Source organism: Mustela nivalis, assembly GCF_964662115.1.
Source record: "Mustela nivalis genome assembly, chromosome: 20".
NCBI classification, from domain to species: domain Eukaryota; kingdom Metazoa; phylum Chordata; class Mammalia; order Carnivora; family Mustelidae; genus Mustela; species Mustela nivalis.
Genome location: NC_139039.1, coordinates 40,749,459 through 40,769,540, shown reverse-complemented (window position 1 = coordinate 40,769,540; position 20,082 = coordinate 40,749,459). Strand labels below are relative to the sequence as shown.

Here is a 20,082-nt window from a genome sequence, read left to right as displayed (position 1 = left end):
AGGCAGGAGCTGCAGGAGCCACCAGGTAGACCCAGCTGGGTCTGTGTAGCTGCAGCTCCGGGTCAGTTGCACCTCTGGGGGCGTTCTGAGCCCCGTAGCACCTGGGATGGGGAGTACAGCCCCCAGCTCGCCCTCGCTGCCTTTGTGAGAGCGGCGGAAGTGTGGAGCTGAAATCCCCTGCAGAAGCTGGAGATATGTTTGTTCAACCTGAGAGTCCAGGCCCCGGGAGGCTAGTCCAGAGATGTGCAGGGCTGCCGGACCCCCCTGGGACCGCAGAGTGCCGTCCCTCAAGCCCACGCGAGCCTTCACCGGAGGGCAGCTTTGACCCTGGGGCCGCAGTCTGTCGCCGGGGACCTGGAGGATGGGGGCGCGCATTAGCCTAGGTCACAGGGTACCGTGGGGACGCCGCAGTCTTCATCCTCCCCGGTCACTGCGGGTGGCAGTTTGTTCGTGTTCCTCTGGGCACCTCGAGGCCGCCTGCGTTTTCGGCTTTGCTGAACTCTCATCCATTGTGACAGCATAAACGAGGGATTGGCCGCTCTTCCCTTCTCTAGGTAGAAGCGACACTGCCCTTAAAACCCCGTGGTCTCCTTGCTGTCTCTGGGTGTCTGATGTCTCCGTCTGAGAGAAGATGGGAGTGTTTGTTCTCAACCCAGCAGAATCTTCTGGGGGCTGCAACAGGGACCACACACAGGACAGCCTCTGCGTCACCTTCTCAGACTGGTTAGCAGACAGTTGGTAGCCATTCATCTGTAAGGGTTGTGACCATTCCTTTGACACCAGCAGCGCAGGCTGAGAACAGAGGAAAGCCGCACTGTCGTCTGGTGGAGTGAAATACGGTCCTTGTGACGCTTTGCTGTCGAAGGCTGGAGAGGGATCCAGGCTCACAGATTTCCCAGCTCCGACCTCCGCCGCACGGCGTGGGGACCAGATGAAAAGCTGCAGGACCGTGGACATGTGTTCTGTTGTCCTGTGGCTCTGCAGGTGTCTGTGATCGTGGAAGGGCACCCCGTGATGGCATGCCTCAGGCAAATGCAGCAGTTTGTGGGGACAGATGCTGTGCACGGGGCTTTGCTGTGTCCTCTGGTGATGGTCCTGAGGAGCCGGAGGAGCATGTCAGGGCAGCACCGCCCTGGGGGCATTGGCCTGATTTACTAATACTGGGTCTCATGTTTGCTGTTTGGAACTGAGATGGTGCTTCCCAGACAGGTTCTTGCTGACCCTGTGCTGTGGGAGTCAGCCTGAATGCCCACATGGACCCGTGAAGGTGAATTTCTGTGTCACTGGGGGGCCCAGAGAGCTGGTGAGACACTGTTTCTGGGGGTGAGCTGGGAAGGGTCTACAGAGGCTGGTGGTGTGGGGTGCACAGAGGAACGGGGTGTCTCCATGTCTCTCAGGCTGAGACATCCACCTTCTCTTGCTCTCCCACAGCATGGCTACAGGTTCCGGGGCCTTTGGACTCAGGCTGAATGCCACCCCTGGCAGATGCTGGGACTTCCTGGCCTCCCGAAGCACCTGAGCCCTTCCCGTGTTAAGTCTGCTCTTGTCTGCCTCTGTCTCTCCCTGCTGCCTCTGTTTCTGGAGAACGCCAGCTGACAGAGGACCTAACACCTAGCCACATGCAGCCGCCTGGCAGCTTGGCTCCCGTGGCCTAGACAGAGCCACCCAGCACCACGAGACTCCAAGCTCTGAGATCCATACCCTGCAGTGGGACCTGTGGCCCTAGTTCTCATTATGTATGCACGTACGGCCATCCTCAAATCCTGGGGGCCCCTGGGGCAACCTTGGTGGCTGTGTGGTTCCAAAAGATGAATATGTGTTGGCGGAGACAAGGTCCAATAGAAAAATTGACGTCCAGGTTTGTAGTCCTTGTGGGCCAACTTGACCTGTCTGTGCCATGGTTCCTCACTAGAGCTCCTAGTTGCTTCTAATGAAGTCTGGGGTTCAGATAAGAGGTAGAAGGTGTGACGCCAGCCCTCGTGTCACAGGCTTGGGAAGAAAGAGGTCCTATGTGCGTGACTCAGGTGGGTGACCTGACACCTTCGAAGGTCAGTTTCTGATGATAAGAGCACCCACCTGTGTCTACCTCAAGGGACCTAATGAAGTTAGAAAGTATAAATTCAGTTCAGTGAACCTTTACTGAGTGTTTAAGGGCTGTACCTTTCCTTCTGAGGACACACACGGAACTCCTCTTCTGGGGAGGGACCCGGCTACCGGTGCCCCGATGCGGCCTTTACCTGCCCCGAGGCCCCAGGACTTTCCCCTCCCAGCCTCAAGCCTGTCTGCGCCTGTTTCTGGGGATGATGTGTCACACTGTGCTGCTCCCTCCACACACCTGCCTCCGTTAGTCCCAGCACTGTCCAGTGTCTGCTCCCGCCAGCCTGCTTGCCTGCGGGGGACACGACTGCCCTTCTCCCTGTGCGTGCGCTGGAGCTGCACCCCAGCAGACTGCATGGGCTCACTGCTTGGTTCCTACTCCTCATGTCTCTGTTTCCTCTGTGACGTGGGGGCACAGGGAGCACCAGCCTCACGGTGGTGGGGGTCACCTGAGCTAATGATGCACATCTGTCCTGCTGTCCATCTACAGGCTTCCCAACACGGGGTATCTGTGCCACTGACCCTTGAACAGCGCATGGCCTGGTACACAACAGCCTTGTGCAGTCAAGCTCTATGCACAACTCATACTCCCCAGCATTTACCCCCCAGCGTCCACCGCTGACCTGAGATCTGGCCGAGAATGGTCCATTACCACGTATGTGTTCTGTTGTCTTACAATAAAGTGAGCTAGAGAAAACACCTTACACAGTTGTGAGGAAGAGCAGACACGTTCACAGAGAACTGTGGAAAGCCCATGCAGCCCACGCCTGTGCTGTCCACGGATCCACACTGTTTGCCCTCTTGCTCCTGGCTGCTCCCTCCTTGTCCACACCTGTCATAGCACACCTGGTGCCCTCCATAAACGCGTGTTGTGGGCCATGGCGGCAGACCCTTACCCAAGTGCCACGTGCTTCCCTGTGTTGGCGTGGGAGCCGTGAACCCACCTCTATAAGGCGAAATGCCTGGCGGGGGTCACGGGCTGGGTGGACTCATGAACGGTGACCACTGGTCACCGTGATTCGGCTGGCATTAGGAACATAGTAACACTCAAGAACAGTGGGAGGTTCCAATGTGCTTACAGACTCTGGGGGTGTCAGAAAAATGCTGGGAAGACACCTGCAGAACTGCTGGGACGACTGGGGACCCAAGAGGCAAGACCTCAGGGACCTGGATCTGGGCCTGGAGAGTCCCCAGGACATCTGTGACCCATGCTCTGGGTCAGGGACCTGAGCCCTGGATAGACCCTGAGATGCTTCAGCACATACGTGGTTGCGTTGGCTTCTTGGGCTGCGCTAACAGAGCCCTGAGATGTGGGCCATAAAACAGACATTAATTGTTGGCGCCTCTGGAGATGGGAGTCACCTTGTGGGTCCCGGAGGGACTCTGAGCCAGGCCATCCTGGCTTCTGCACAGACAGCACGGCGTGGCCTTCCGCGGCCTGTCCCATCATTCCTGCCACCTGGCCTTCTTCTCCGGGGCTCTCTGGCTTCTTCCCTAACCAGGATGCCTGCTGTTGGATGTTGCACTCTGTGGGTTTGAATACTCAGTGACTGCATCTCAAGATGCGTCTTCTGAGCGTTCAGGCAGACGTACATCTGGAGAACACTGTCCACCCCACCCACTGGTGAAGGGGACAGCCCCCCAGAAGGAGACCCCTAACGCTTACGTAAGTGGTGGTAGGCCTCCCTCTGTCCGTCTGCGAGGGCTCTGCCCGCTCCAGGCCTCCGTCTGCATACAGCCCCAGAGGTCAGGCCCAGTGCCAACCTCGAGGTGTTCCGACACGATGTTGGTGTGGACTCCAGCGGGTTCACGCACTGTGGGTTCGCTTGTGCTGGGAAGGAGAGTCTGAGTCCTGATCTCCCTGGATCATCCTGCGGGGCCTCACAGACTGGGCGTGTATTCCAGCCCACAGACCCCCAGTGTTCTGGGATCCTCAGCAGTGACTCCCGGGGACACAGGCGAACCCACTGCAGGCTGGCCCCACCTCCGCCACTGCAGACCTTGGTCAGGAATTGGACAGAAGTCCTCGACTCCCCAGCGCATGCACGGCTGGCCCCCGGCACATTCTGCAGGAATGCGCTGGTGTGACACGGGAAACCTGAGGTCTTCATTCACTCATCAGTCCTCTTTGTGGCGAGCAGTGTGGCAGAAACCCTGCCTTCTCCAAGTGACCTGTTCGGGTCTCTGGAGTAGCGCAGGGGGAGTTTCGGGAGATTTTGTTACGAAATCTGCCCTTACTATCTTCATGTGGAGATTCCGCTTCGGGCGTCTTCCTTGCACTGGGTTCCTGCCACTCTCTTTCCGTGGGCACACGATGACGGAGCCAAAGGTGTTTATAAATAGTCTCAGCTCAGGGGCGATTCCAGACGCTCCCTTAAAGACAGCTGCTCAGCAGGATGGCAGCCCGGCTGTGGAGACATCATCGCCATTCATGGGTCCAGGAGGGATGTCCACATCCCCTGGACATCTCATCGCTGGGCTGTGGTCCCGCCTCCAACTAGAGACTTGGGCTGTGGTATGTCCAGGCAGGATGCCGTCCCAGTGCCTTAAAGAGCAGCAGCCCTGAAGCCCAGACCTTCACGGCAGCAGGGAGCACCCCGTTCCTCTCTTTCAGGGGCTGTCACGGAGTCAGGTGCAGGGGTCGCATGACAGGTGCCTGTGGGTCCCCTGCCATGCTGACCCCTCCTGTCCCTGCTGGGGCTGGCACTGTCCCCTGGGAGGAGGTGCCTGAAGGCCACATGAGCTATCTGAGGGGAGGGCCCTCCTGTCCTGCTGTAAGTTTTCAGATGCTGGGGAGCTCTCTGCATCAAGAGTAGAGGCTGCCTGGCGGACGGGCCTCCGAACGCCACGCACACTCACGTTTATAAAGACCCGTGTCGCCAGAGCTGTGACGCTCCCTAGGAAGTTGTCCATTTATGGCTACTAGAGCAAATGATATCATCACAATAGGTGGCTCCTGTCTAAATAGGGATCATTTGTGAAATGAGATTATAGACATTTATCTGAAGAAACAGGAGGTAGAGGCACCTGCTTTCTGTAATTGATGTCCTAGGGGACAGCAGTGCACGGAATTAAGGCATCCGTCTCCATGGCTAATTCCATTACAAGGAGAGAGCCTCCCTCTCCAGCTCAGTGCCAGGCGGCCCCCACGTCCACACGGAGTGCATTCCAGATCCATGTTTTCCGGTGTGCTTGAATATATGGGACATGCATCGCGAGCCTCTGCTAGCGCGCTGCAGTGCACTTGTGTGCCAGGGCTCTGTGGCCGGCCGGCTCCTCAGGCGCGCGCTCCATCGGCCCTGGCCTTCTCCCGGGGCAGTGATTTCGGACCTCTCTCGGAGCGCACGTCTCCCTGTCGGCTGGGAAGCCGCCTGCTCTCCGCCTTTGGATGCTGCCTGCAGGGCAGCAGGACTCCTGCCTCGGTAAGTGCAGAATGACTCATTTCTGACTTTTCCTGCCTCGGTGTGTGCTTGCTTGGATGTGGTGGCATCAGTAGATCGCCGCGGCAATGAGCCCCCCCTGGCCCACCTCTGGGAGCAGCTTGCCTCTCCGTACTTTGCACCGTGGGCTGCGCTGCCCTCCCTCCCAGCCATGGGCTGCACTGCCTTTCTAAGTCCAATACTCCTCCCCTGATGGACGCTGGGGCAGCAGCTGGGGGCAGAGTCGCTGCCATCCAGGGGGCATCTGAATTGCTGTGGAGGACTGGAGGGACCAGTCTCCCCTCGCAGTGCACAGCTTTGCTGCCGTGACTCTGCGAGCACGAGTTCAGTCGCCACTTAACCATTATTCCGATCATGACTGAATACTGGAGCGGCTTGTAATGCAGGAACTATTCTGGTCGCTCCCGCTTGTTTCAGCAAAGACGCAGCAGCAAGGCTGCTGCCGCCAGCCTCCCAGCGGGAAGGAGGAAATCCAGGGACCGCAGTTATCAAAACCCATGTTCTGATACGCAAGCCGGGGAGAGGGAGAAGCCCGCGGAGGAGCTTCCTTTGTGATGCTGAGCGCAGGGTGTTGAGTGCTGCTGATCAGCTGCACTGGAGGGGCTGGAAGACAAGGAGGAAGCTTCTGGCGGAGGTGGTAGGCAGCTGCCCTGGGGGCCAGGAAAACCGAAGCCTCTTCAAAGGCAGGAGACTCCAGCGCTTCGTGCGGGGCACGTCGCTGTCCTCTGCTCCATCGGGGCTGACAGAGGTGCACGGTCTCCATGAGGCTGTGCAGCACACATTCTGTGGAGGCGCCCAGGGAGGCCGGGGCCTCCAGCTCTGACCCCCATGGGGGCCTTATGGGAGGGAACTTTGTAGCTAGGGACGAGGTGCATTGAACGGGGGCACGAGCCGTTCCTCAGGGGCTGCTTCTCAGGCTTCAGGCTGCTTGTCTTGCTTTGCCGGCGTTTCTCTTATTCTTTTTTTTTTTTTTAATTTGCTTTATCTTCTGCAAAAATGTGCACGCTTCTGGAGAGTAGGGGCTAGCCCCGTTCCGATGAACAGGAATGTCAGTAAAGGGGTTTTAGCATTAACTCCGGCAACTACGTAGTAGCTGGTTTTAAAAGTTCCTGTTACAAATGCCCAAGACGCCTTAGATGTGGGTGTTCTGTGGATCCACCAGGATTTATTGGTTTGCCCATATGTAGGCGAATATTGACTGTTTCATTCATAATTCTGTCCCCAGAGCTCAGCCGCATCTCCACAGACGGTCTTAGCCTTACAGTGGAATATTCTGTGGCCTTTAATTTGATCAGAAAATAGAACAAGTCAGTGGGACTTTCCTGTCTTTTGTGACTCACGCTGTACTTAGCAACAGGTGCTCACCCAGGACCACTCATCACGAACGCCCTTCCCTACATGGGGGCTTGTTCGCAGTGTGGCATGCTCCCCCGACACAGCCAGGCGTGCCCCCTGGGGGTCTCCCAGAGAAAGCCCGCACGTGTGGGGAGGTCTCAGGCCAGGGAGAGCAGACGCCTGCCTGGTGGCAGCCTCATTCTCTTCCACCCGCAGCGCTGAATCCGAGAGCTGTTTGCAAGCAATGAATCCTGCATTTTTAAACAACTTCCTTCAATTTATTTATGGCTAAAGCCAAAGTGAATAACCTAAAAATAAGTGGTCAGGCAATGTTCAGATTGGAAACCTGTCACTGCGAGACAAACACACAGCGCTCTGGGGCGACAGCATTGCTCGTCCCCAGTCAGCCCCGGAAGCCGGGGGAGGCTCCGGTGCATCTGGCAGACAGGCTTGACTTGTCCACGCTCATTCTACGAAACCAGCACTAGTAACGTCGGAGCGCTGTTTTGTTTTTCTGAAGCAATGCCATTTTTGCTTAAATGATACCAGCATTTTCTTAAATGAGTGAGTCTTTACATTAGTGGCTTTTGCTGACATTCTCCAAAAAATACAGTGTTGATGCAGCCCAAGTGGGAACTCTCAGCACGCTCTCCCCACATGGACCCTGAGCTCTGCCAACTACGGAGCCAGTTCCGAGAGAGCGTCTCCTGGCTCCCGTCGGCCCCCGAGTGCTGCAGCGGCACGGTGCTTGTTAGGAGGAACGAAATGACCACGCACGTGCGTGCGCGTGCACATACAATCACACACACAGCTGATGCGGAGACTCCGCCCCCGGGGCCGCGGAGGGGGAGGGCCTGGGGAGCGATGCACGGAGCATGGAAGCTACAGAAGGCAGGGTCCCAAGGGTGCTGTGTGCTCCCAGTGTCCTCGGGGTGTGGGTCTGGAGATAAAGCCAGACACCTCCCCACAGCATGCCTTTCTGACCCGGTGTCCAGCACGTACAGGGGGTTTCTGAATGAACACCCTCCATACACTAGCTGGGGCTTCCTTTATTTACTGTCTGCATTTAAAATACAGAGTTCCTCACCTCTCGGCATCTGTGCACCTTCCCAGCATTCAGCAAGGTTTGTGTCTGAAACTGACTCATTAAGTCATTTTCAAAAGCCTGCCGTTGCCAGAAATTTGGTCATGGGTTCATTATCTTATTTATGATTATTTCAAGATAATAACTGGTAGTAAAATTAGCATTCTTCATCTGACCAGCATCAGGAGAAAAGTCAACATTTCTATTTAGAGGCAAGTTATTGTGAAACGGCCTTCTGGTCCACGTCGACTTGATAAGAAAGGCACCGCAGTCAGCAGGGACCAGAATCGCCTATTTTGGCGGAATCGTGCGTTTCTGCCATTCACCAGAGTGCACAGAGTAGTTTGCTTCTGAGTTAGTGGGAGGAGAGCGGGCTCCCGAAGGCTGTGCTTTGGGCCTGAGGGACGGCCCGGAGCTCTGGAGGGCCGGTGGGGTCACCCTGTGTCTGGGAGACGCGGTGTCTGCCTTCTCCCATCGGATGGCCTTGCGGACACGCATAGCCATGTGCACATTCGTCCTGTCCCTCGGCCTCCATGCTGGCTCTCCACAGGCTGAGACTTGGCGTCCGCGTTCCTGAGCACGCTGCGGGGCTGTGAGTCCAGAGGGTGGGCTCCGAGCACCCCCGGGGAGCCTCCTGAGTTCGGTGCTTTTGCACTCACCGGCCGTCCTTCTGGCCCGTCAGAGGGCAGGGTGGCACCTTGCAGAGCTCCTTCCTGAGACCCCAGAGGAGGCAGACTGGCTCAGCAGCCGTCTCCCAGCTGCCTCGGAGGCTCCCACGGGGTGTCGCATGCTGGTGGTATCCGGCGCCGTGGTTGCTCAGGGCCTGATCTGTTGGTTGGCTCCCACTGAGGATCGAGTGCAGAAGGACACTCACCCTGCCTGTGTGCCCCCTCGTCTCCAGGCTGCACACGGTTGTGCGGGTGCCCACAGCCAGGACGGCTGCAGCCCCGCTGGCTCGAGGCAGCTGCTGTCCACAGCGGCAGGAGGTGGAGGAAGGACACTGACCCCAACAGGTCCTGCTGGGGCCGCGCTGAGCTCCGACCCCACCTGCCCATCTGCTTTGCTCTTCTAAGGTGATCTGTGAGACGTGCACCTGTCCCTTGCTTCGCCTGCCCTAGCGTCCCGGCCGTGGGCTCCACACGTCCGTGTCATGCCCCATGCCAGCGTCTCACTGTGAGGTCGCGAAGGTGAGCTTGTCACGTCTTCCCTTTATCATCTGTCCCGTCCACAGTGGATGGACAGCTCTGACGCGGCCTCCCTGTCTTTCTGGGTGTCCTGCCTCCAGATCTTGACCCAGGCCACCCAGACACTGCCCCTCAGTATTCTCAGAACAGACAAGGACAAGTGGGGCCTGAGGACAGGACGCTGGCTGTGAGCACATGGTTGCCGAGGCCAGCTCCATCCCCTTCAGCTCAGGCTCTCCAGTAAGTCGGTGCTCCTTGGCTGCCACAGGTGAGCGAGCCTGTGGGGTCCCTCCACGGGGATGCGGCCTCTCGGGGCCAGGCCAGTGAAGCCGCACGGGCCGTGCTTTCCCCCGGCGGCTAGTACTTGGGCTCTGCACCCTCCCCTGTGCTTTGTGCCGATGAGAGAGCCTCACTCCTGTCTCCGGACCACATGCTGGCTCAGCCCTGCTCCTTGAGGAGGCGCTGGCTGGCTGGGAAGGGCAGGAGATGGGTGTGGGCAGATGGCCGGGGGGGGGCACAGACAGGAAAGTGGGGCCTGCAGGGACCCTGCTCGGGCCGTGGCTGCCCACAGCCCACTCCCCAGGGCGCTGGCTTCCCACACATGTTCCACACCCTTTTGCCGCCCCGAGCTTCTCTTTCAAGGTGGTGGCCCCAAGAAGGAGGGTTCTGGAGAAGAACATTCTGTCGGCCACTGCCGCCACTGTGAGAGCCGAGGACTGGGAGTTTTGTATTTGGGCTCTGGTTTTCTGGAGAGAATGGTGGGACATATTGGCGAGACTCAGGGCCCTGTTCTCTCCACGTGGATTTATTTTACCTCCACTGAGGGCTCGTCTCTTGTTAGACATAGCACTGTTCATGTGGTGATATGGTGTGTGGGGAGCAAGACATCTAAGAGGTTTCTGCGTCTGGTAAATACAATAAACACGAGAGTGGCCAGCTCTTCCCCAGCTCTCCCATAATCTGTGCTTGGTTAGTGCCAAGTGCTGCCTCGAGGCACCGCCCACAACCCTGCCTGTGTTCTCACGTAGGACCAGTGGGAGCCAGGACGTGTGTTGAGGGAAGACGTGGCCTCGGGCGAGTGGCCGCTGCCAGAAGGACCCCGCCACGTGGACACACACACGGATGCACAGACACACAGACACACAGACACACACACAGTTGTAGCCACAGGAGGGAGGCAAGGGTTTCCAGTCGAAGTACAATAAACACATTGAGTTTTGCGAGTGTTTTCTTCCTGCGCTTGAAAGCCTCTTCCTGATGCTGCGTGTTCTCCCATATTCTTCACAAATCCTAAAGCTGCTCCCTAAAGTCACTCGAGGAAAGTGTGCTGGTTCTGGGACTTCGTTCTCATTACCTGGCCCTGCTGTTTGCATCTAAGCTGATCGTAGATGAGCACAGTCCTTCCCTGCTCCTTCTGGTAGCTTGTCCCCTTGCTTTGGGGGAGGAGGTAGTGTCAGGGCTCGTGGGGACAGAGCTTTCTCCTTCCTCATCCCCTGGCGGTAGATGACGGGCAAGAGAAAGCACCCTGCCGAAATGAGCCTGTAAGCAGAGACGTCCCAGCAGTACATGGCCTGGCCCAGCCCCGGGGGCCCTAGAAGCTCCATGGAGCACAGGAGGCGTGCGGATGTCCCACACCGGTGTCAGCAGTGACCCCTCCTGGGCTGTTCGCTGCCAGCGAGCTCCCCAGAAATCTGCAGGGAAGACTTGGCCTTGGGGCACGTGTCCCTGCAGAGCTAAGGAGGCGGCGGGAGGGGTGGCTGACCCTGGTCCGTCCTACGGTTCCTCACATCCCCAGCACAGAGCTGCTGAGAAAGGCACGGGTCTCTTCTTCTTCTTCTAATTACCCTTCATTCACAGAAAAGGACATGGAGGGGGGGGGGGGAGGTGGGCCTTTCACCATGCCCAGCTGAAGTTGGGTGAAGGAGTTTGTCCGTCTAGGGAGGGCTGGGGGGACGCTCTGCTGCTCCTGACAGGCCAGGGTGGGTGTCTGTGTGTCATCGCTGCCAAGGCCAGGACCTGCCGGGTGCTGTTGGACTGCATTGGCCTGGCACCAAGAGGCCCCGTGGGTGCCCCTTTCTGATTTGGCCGATACTTGGAGGGATGCCTGGAAAACCCGACCACTTCGGCAGACAGTACCTTGCAGCCGGCACCCTGGGTGGGGATGTTGTTCCCACTGTGAGCTCCACCATGGGCCCGAGAGTGAGGCACTGTGCCTTCCCCTGGGTGCCTTGGGCTGGCAGTGTGTGGCCCGGCTTTCCCACTCTCTGGGCCCGGCTGCAGAGCAGGGATGGGGAGGGTGACGAGCCGCGGTCTGCCACTCGCTTTGGCGTGGTTACACTGCCGTCATCTTGTTGAGCTCCATCACCAAGCTGCGTGCTCCCGGTAGCTTTTCCTCACGGGTGAGAGAAGTACCCACACTCTTCTTGAAGCCTGAAGAAACCTAACACGAGTCACCACTTCTGCTCGCTCTGCTGCTCTTGACCTCCCAGGGCAGCTTCTCTGGTGACACCCCTTCCTCTGGAGGTGGGCGGGGCCCTGTCCTGGCTGCTCGGGCCCACTTGCAGCTGCTCTTGGAGACTGCGAGGCGTTGCTCGGGCTGGGCACAGGGTGCCCAGGATTCAACCCAGCAGAACATGTGCCCCTGGATGGCCCAGCAGCAGGGGCTCTCTGGACCCCTTCCTGCTTCCGTTCTTCCTGCAAACAGAGCCACGAGCCTCCCGTCCTCTCCGCCCCGCGCCTCGCTTCCCTCGTCCCTTCTCCCGCTGCCTTCCCGTCTCCTCCGCTTGTAAACGTCACCCTTCTTGAATGCATCTCGGCCTCCCGCCCGGCTTGCTGGGGTGGCGTGGGGCACACAGGCTCCAGGCGTGTGCGTCGTGTGTATGTGACGTGGGTGTGTTTTCCTCACTCACCTTCCATATTCACGCCTATAGCAGCACAACTGTCCTTGCTCACCCACTTGTTTACCCAAGAAAGGGACTCTTCAAAGAAGCAGTGTGCTTTTCCTTTCTTTTTTAAGGTTTTATTTATTTGTTAGGGCGGAAGCACGAGCAGGGGAAGCAGCAGAGGGAGAGGGAGAAGCGAAGTCCTCACTGAGCAGAGACCCTGATGCGGGACTTGATCCCAGGACCCCGGGATCGTGATCTGAGCTGAAGGCAGAAGCTTTAACCCACTGAGCCACCCAGGCGCCCCTTGCAGAGTGTTCTCTGATGGGGTTCCAGAAGCCTGATGGGGTGACAGGCATGTGGGCACAGGGGCCTGGGGCAGACCCAGCGGGGCGGTGTGTCATCGCTGGCATGTGGGACGCCCACCTGTCCGTGCTGTGTGAGTGCTGGCGGAGGAGCGGCTGCTGTGACGCACGCGGGCCGGGGGCCGGGCCCTCAGCGCCCCATCTTTGCCGTTCAGGACCTGTAGCCCAGGGCGTTGGCGCAGGGGCTCCGACTGAAGAGCCGTCCGTGACGGGGTCGAGGGGGCGGTGCGACGCCTGTGCCGCCTCGCTCCGTCCTCCTCTCCCTTCCCTGCATGAGAGCCTGGCGGGTGTGGGGCCCTGTTGAGAGGAAACAACTCGCGGTCCCTGCAGTCTTCATCCGTGTAATTGTGAAGTGTTTGTTGCCGTGCACATCCCATGCTGGTTTGCTCAGTGTCCTCCTGACATCCTGAAATCTCTGCGCGTGTGTCCTCAAACGTAGGGACACTCCAGAGCTGAGCTGCGGAACCTTATTAGCACTGCTCCTGGCATTGGGACGTTTGCTCTGCTCCCTGCAGGACTTCCGAGGACCCTTCCAGGGTGGCCCCAGCCTCGCGCACTCCTGCCTCTGTCAGCTGCGTACCCAGTGTGTGCCGGGCAGGTGCGCGATGTCACTTCCCCTTGCCCTCCTCCTGGTGACCTCTCACATCCAACAAATACTCTAATCCTCGTGCCATATCGGAGAGGCAGGATTCTCACTGAATGTGCTCAGAACACACCGTCCACACCAGCAGGTTCCTCGGGAGCAGATAATCATGGCTTCTCTTCTCACACACGTAGGGGGACTTACGTGTGCTAGGCATGTGCTGGAAGTGCAAACCCGTGTGCTTCTCCTGATAGCAAGTTCAAAAGCCATGTGTGCGCTGGCACACGGTGTGCTGTCTGGAGGTGTCCTTCACTGGCCGAGTGGTGATCATCTCCGGGGGAATGTGCTGTCACGCTACTAATTAAATTAGGGAGTGTCTCTGTGCACCTTAGGGTTTGTCATTCTGTCCCACTGCTTACCACTCTCCTCTTGGACCTCTGAGTTCATATCATCAGGATCATCATTGCAGAAAGGCTCTTAACCTATGAAGGAAGAAGTCCACAGTTGACGCCAGTTACAAAGCCATGATTTTTAATTAAGTAATAGGATATCCAGTTCAAGGTGGGTTTTCAACCTTCCCAAAACAGTTCTCTAACAGAAACCCTAGAAAAATATCTGAGATCATTTTTCTCTCCTGCCTTTGGGATGTATGAATTCACATTCCCTTTTTAAAGTTATCATAAATTTTGAAATGTTTAAAAGCCATACTGGATATTTTAAAAAATATCCAAATCATCTGCCTTATTGAATTGTGTGAAATTTTGTACAGTTTTATAGCTAGTGCAATAGAGGAAGCATCATGTTAAAGGGTATTTTTCTGTAATGAGCACTGAAGGTATGAGACCTTTGTTTATAGAAATTACTAGGATAAAGATATTTTCATGCCAGTGTTAAAAACACAGACCTGGGTATGTGACTGAAGGACAAGTGAGGACCAGCTCCTGTGCTCAGAATTTAAGAGAATGACACCCGGACCCTAAGTTAGTACCTCGGGCTCTTACTCTCACTGTCCAGGAGATCTTTTTGTTTGTTGTCTCCCCGACAAACAGCTTTTATGTCTTACTTCTTTTTTTTTTTTTTAAGATTTTATTTATTTATTTGACAGAGATCACAAGCAGGCAGAGAGGCAGGCAGAGAGAGAGAGAGGAGGAAGCAGGCTCCCTCCTGAGCAGAGAGCCCAATGTGGGGCTCGATCCCAGGACCCTGGGATCATGACCGGAGCTGAAGGCAGAGGCTTTAACCCCCTGTGTCTTCCTTCTTGAAGAAGGTGGTAGGCCCTGGGCTGGGTGTGTGGAGGACACGGTTGGCGCACTGGGTGGGCCGCCGTGCAGTCTGTGGACCCCGGACTTTGAAATTTCCCTGGATGCGTGGCTCCCATAGTCTGAGACATGGGCTCAGCGCACGGCATTACAAATTCTGAGACCCACCACTGTTTCCCGAGGCCCTTTTCCATCCAAGCACATAGAACATCCTATCCGTCGGCCACACCCAGTTCTCATGTTTCGCTCTTCAGAGGACAGACCACAGCAGATGCGTGGTCAGGGTTCACCATCACAGGCAGTGTGCAGTGCAGCGTTGCTGGGGGCATAGCATGGTCACTGTTTGACCACAATCTGCCGGCTGAACTTCAGAAACATGGGGTGGATGAGACCCTCCCAGTCTGGGCCAGGCTGCAGTTCCTGGCCCCTGGTCCATCTGTCTTGGCTCTCTTGCCACGAGGAAGCCTGGGTGGGTGCCTGCCCCTGACTCCCTTTGCTGGAATGAGCTGCCATGTGGAGCAGCATAGTGGACATGCTGGTGACCCTGTCGGAAATGGGCAGCAGGCCTCCTGCTTTCGGGAAAGGAGGGAGGTTCCCAGCATTTGTCTTTCTGGAAATCAGACGATTAAGGCATGGGGTGAGTTTTGACATGGCCTCTGGTTTATTCGTTGGGATTACATTAGCTCGGTATAGTTGCATCCGAGAGAAATCAGTGCCCTAGCGTGAAGGGACCACAGCCTCCGGTGAACCGCTGGTGGTCACTGGGGTCCTGCATGGACTCAGAAGGGCAAGTTGCACTTGACAGCTTGTGCTCGATGCCCCGGGAGCCTTCACCCTGCGGCTGGGCACTGGGGCCCCCGCACCCGGAGACCAAGCACATCCTTGTGTGTGTCAAAGAGCAGCTGTCATCCTCTGCCTCTCTCTGACAGTCTCTCCCTGGTGATGGTCCTCACTGCTGAACTGCATCATTCTGTTAGGACAACACCCAGGGTTTCCCATGTGCTGCTTTCTACAAAGGCCGTGGGTCCTGGTGGGCATGGCAAAGAGACGAGACCCTTACTCCAATGATTGGGACATGCAGTGCATTGGGAGGGTCTCCAGCCTTGTTCATCAGTCAGGTTGCTTTGAAAGTTTGGGCCATCTCAGCTGGGTGTGTATGGGAGTGGAGGCACAGGCACTGTCGGTGTGGCTCGTGTGTGTGGAGCCACCCCCTGGCACGTGCTGGAGGCCATGGGCCGGTTTCCTGTGGGAGCCACAGTCCTGTGGGTTTGCTGCACCTGTGACCCGGCCATGTGGTCTCCTGCCCATCGTCCTCCTGTTGCCGGCTCACCTCTGGTGGGGTTTGGACACTAGAAGCTCTGCACACAGGCGAGTCAGAGGGCCGCGGGAGATGTAGCAGAGCTGGTGAGCTCCTGCCCGTGCTCTTCACGCACATCGGCCACGGAACAGCTCAGTTTAGCTGCAGCTGAATTTTGCCAGTGCTTTCCGGAGGCAGTGCCTGAGCACCTGTGGAAGGCTCGTCCCTGGCCCCATGGGGACTGTCCTTTGTACAGTGCCCACAACGAAGGTCTGGGGCTGAGTCCTGAGTCCTGCATCATGTCTGTGGAGGGGTCACCCCGAGAGAGTGCGGTTTGAGGGTGGGCCAGAAGGGTGCCTCACCAACAGGAAAGTGCTTCCTGCAAACAGAAGTGCTCTCTCGAAAATGTGCAAGCGGCCTGGAGAACCCAGGGTTGCTGGGCTGTGTGGGGAGAGCAGCCGCCAGGCCGTCCTGGGAAGGGGAACTGATGCCCGTACCTCCAGCAGGCCAGCAAGCCTTCCTGCCGGGGAGGAAGTCAAGAGCCACGTGTGCTCCTTGTCTTGACCTGTCTGCAGTTTTCAGGCTCCATGCACGTTAGAAACTTTGTCGCCTCCTTCCTAGCAGTTTGCAGATTTGGGGAAATGAAGCTCATCTTCACTGTGAGCGGCCTCGCTCCTTTCTGTGCTCTTCTCCCAGGAGGGCCGTGGCAAAGCCCCGCTGTCCCGGGCATGGACAACAGATTCTCTTACCTCCGATTCCGGAGGCTTGAAGGCCAAGATCAGGGTGTCAGGGTGGGGGGTGGGTGGTGAGCTCCTTGTGAAGGCTGGTTCTGGGGGTTTGCTGGCATCCTTGGTGTGTGAGGCATCGCCTCGCCCCTGCCTTCACCTTTACTCTGTGCATCAGTGTCTGAATTGCCCCTTTCTATGAGGACACCGGTGGCTGGGGGGGTCCACCTGACCGCAGTGTGAGCTCGTCCTAACCGTTCTGTCTGCAAACACCTGTCTGCAGGTAAGGGCACATTATAGGATACTAGGGGGTTCAGACCTCACATGAATTTGGGGGGTATGTCCTGCCCATCACACTCAGTAAGAACTGGTCTTAGGACGCAGTCGTGATGCTACCTCCATGACTTTTCGGAGCTGAGTGGTTGTGTGGGGCGGGGTCAACCTTTGCTGTTACAGTAGAGAGTCACACTGTGGATTCTGAGGGTCACTGCAATGTGACACTTTTGGCAGAAGGTCATTGGGTCCAAATTCAGCCCTTGGCTCCACTTTTTCCCAGGCTTGCGGTATCTGATACACACGTCCTCCCTCTCAGGCCCCCTTCCAGTTCTCCAAGGTATGACCATAGCAGTGATACAGGCTTGCACGCTCACACGAGGCTCATGAGGGTGCACACTCAGGAGTTTTTAGACTGACAATTGTGGTGCAGCTTTTATGGGGCAATCTGCCAGCATTCCACATCTAAGTTTTGTACTAAAATTGGCCTCATGGAACCTTCAAGATATTTGTTCAACTGTTCCTGTGGAGACGTTGGCCTCACACAGTGGCTACTTAGCTGTCTCCACAGGATTTACTGGATCAAAGCTCCACAAAGGGCGAGCATGGGGTGCACCCTCGTGGGCAGTTCTTCCCACATAATGAAAGCGGGCCTGTGGCTGTTTCCCCAGCTCCCCCATGCAGCGGACTCATTTGTAAGTCCAGTAGCCTTCTTCCTGGCTGTTCTCGCTTCAAGGGCTGGATTTGAATCCACTGGGTCCTTGGGCAGGCGATTCTCTGTGCACCTTCTCCTGGACTTTGAAATGGGGAGGATTCGAGGTTCCCACCTTGCCAGCCCCCTCCACACACTGGCTCACAATTTCTCCTGCTCCAGAACATCTTTCCTCTAGAATACTATTAATAATGTTAATAAGCAGCCAGCATTGTTTTTTTTTTTAATTAATAGAGTATTTTCAAGAGCAGTTTTAAGTTTATGGAAAGACTGAGCAGGAAGAGCCAGGTTTCCATCTGTCTCCACCCCCACACCCCCAGTTTTCCCTGTTTTAACATCTTGCATTGGTGTGGGATGTTTTGTTACAGTTGGTGAACCAACACTGCTACGTTATTATTGACTAAAGTCCGTAGTTTACATTAGGGTCACCCTTGGTGTCTCTCATCCCATGGGTTTGGACAAATATATGAAGACACATACCCACCACTACCGTATCACAGAGCAGTCTCACTGCCCTAAAAACCCTGCATGCTCTGCCTGTGCACCCCTCCCTTCCCCAGCCCGACAACCACCGATAGATCTTTTTCTGCCTGCGTAGTCTGCCTTTTCCAGAAGGCCGTAGAGTGGGAATCACACAGTGTGGAGCCTTTCACACTGGCTTCTTTCACTTTGTGATGTGCATTCATAGTTCCTCCATCTCTTTTTGTGGCTTGATAGCTCATTTCTCTTGAGTGTTGAACAATATCTGTTGTCTGGATGGACCCCACTTACTTACACAGTCACCTACTCAAGGACATCTTAGTTGTTTCCAGGTTTTGGCAATTGTAAATAAAGCTGCTACAAACATTTGTGTGCTGGTATTTTGTGGACATAAGTTTTTAGCTCGTTTGGGTAAATACCAAGGAGTGTAATTGCTGGATCCTGTGGTAAGAGTATGCTTAGCTTTGCAAGAAACTACCAGGCCGTCTTCCAAAGTAGCTGTATGTCTGATGTTGGCATCTTTTCATATGCTTATTTGCCATCTGCATGCATTCTTTGGTGAGGTGTCTGTTCAGGTCTTTTGTACATTTCTGAATTGGGTTTTTCATTTCTTGTTGAGTTTTAAGAATTCTTTTGATATCAGTCCTTCATGAGATTCATGTTTTGCAAATATTTTTCTGAGTTTGTGACTTGTTTTTTTCATTCTCTCAAGTACTATTTTAATCTATCTATCTATCTATCTATAAATCTAAGAAATAGTAATGCTTCAGTTTCTTCTAGATTATTGAAACTGTTTCAAAAGGTATAAAATCAGGCTAGCAAAAGTTACCACCTACTGAGTAACAGACAGTATGTTAAACCCTCATTTGTCCTTTATAAGCTACTGTATTCCATTATTTGTGATTTTATTCATATAGCTAGAATCCCCAACAAGGGTATAAGTTCTAATAGTTATGCATTTATTTTTTGAACATTTACTATGAGTCTGAATTTGGAATCCTCCTAGATGATGGAGATACAGAGACAATGAAAATATGATTCATATGTTGAATGAGTTTATAATCTAGTTGGGAAGATAGTCATAGACATAAATAGCCATACAGAGCAAGCAAGAAAGTGTTCCTAACAAAGTCCAAACACAGTGCAACAGAGACATGGGACATGAAGTCAGTTTAATCTGGGTCTGAAGATCGGTGACCGTTTCACACAGGGAATAGTTTTCGATTGGACTTTCAAGTTCAGTTGGCAGTTTTATACCAGAGTTGAGAGAAGTCAGTTGAAGCTGAAAGACCATGGGGAAGGCGTTCACTGCTGGCTGGTGCCGTGGAGGACTGGGAGGTGGTTCAACGACAGTTTCACGTATGCGTGTGTGCATCCTCTCTTACCGCATTACTGTTAATACTGTCCATGCTGCGTTATTGTCATCATTCTGGTTTTATAGGTGGGTAAACGGGGTCTAGGGGAGAGAGACTGGTTAAGAACATGGGTTCTGAGCTTGAGTGCATGACAATGGCCAGAGCAGGATTCAGTTTCTGCACCTGATTACCATGTGGCCTTGAGCACTTCCTTATGGTACCTGGATGTTGTAGGTGTGGATGTCCGTGTTCGAGCTTCTTGTAGCTTTGTTTTCCACCAGATGCTGAGCTTGCCGTTCGGCATGTGGTGAATACTTCATAAAGTTTATCAACTAATGAGGCAAATGCCTGATCTGAGGGAAGCAGAGCTGTCCTCCCCTGGGGCTACCTCCTTCCTCAAGTGCCCTATAAAGCTCATATGGCCACTATCCATGTAGGGCTCTCATGAAGGGTGTGTTTAGGAAGGTGGACTCGTCATGCTAGGGAAATCACCATCAGTTGTGGGGCAGCGTGCTCAGAGTGAGGTAGATACTAAGGAGGTGGTAACTCCTTGTTGCCTATGAAACGTTAAGGCTGAAGAGAAAGGTCAGGTCCACTGAGTTCTGTCCTTGGTGCTGATCACATACTGGTTGCTTGATAAAGGCCCCTGGAAGCGGGTGCTTGTTTAGCTCACCATGCATCAGGGATCCACAGTTCCAGTGACCAATGACAGATGATAATATTATCGAGTTTGAAAACTATAACTCCTACATGGCAAATTTATTTTAGGTCCTGTCCACTTATGCAGCACTCTGAAAGATGGACCGTTATTTTATATTTCTGGATGTATATTGTGTTAAGTATTACCTTAAGGGGATAATGTATGACTGAAATTCTAAATACCTAGATCAAGAATGTTTTTATTTATATCTTGATAATTTAGCAATATGAAATTATATTATTTCAGTTTGTATACATAGATATTATGTTTGCTATATTAAACTTTTTAAAATAAAACTTTGTTCAGATGAT

At 54.9% G+C, this 20,082-nt stretch overlaps 1 protein-coding gene across 6 annotated transcripts in view; it reads left to right on the top strand.

The window, feature by feature from the left end:
• Positions 1-20,082, top strand: part of DLGAP2 (DLG associated protein 2) — a 776,206-nt gene that overhangs the window by 281,260 nt on the left and 474,864 nt on the right. For 3 of the 6 annotated variants that reach the window (XM_082715292.1, XM_082715289.1, XM_082715288.1), the window contains exon 1: positions 5,120-5,519. The exons of the other annotated variants lie outside the window; for them this stretch is intronic. In XM_082715292.1, the coding sequence (XP_082571418.1) occupies positions 5,486-5,519 (34 nt within the window). In that variant the 5' untranslated portion in view covers positions 5,120-5,485. Of the gene's footprint in view, positions 1-5,119; positions 5,520-20,082 lie in introns of those variants that run through there. 6 annotated transcript variants of the gene reach the window in all.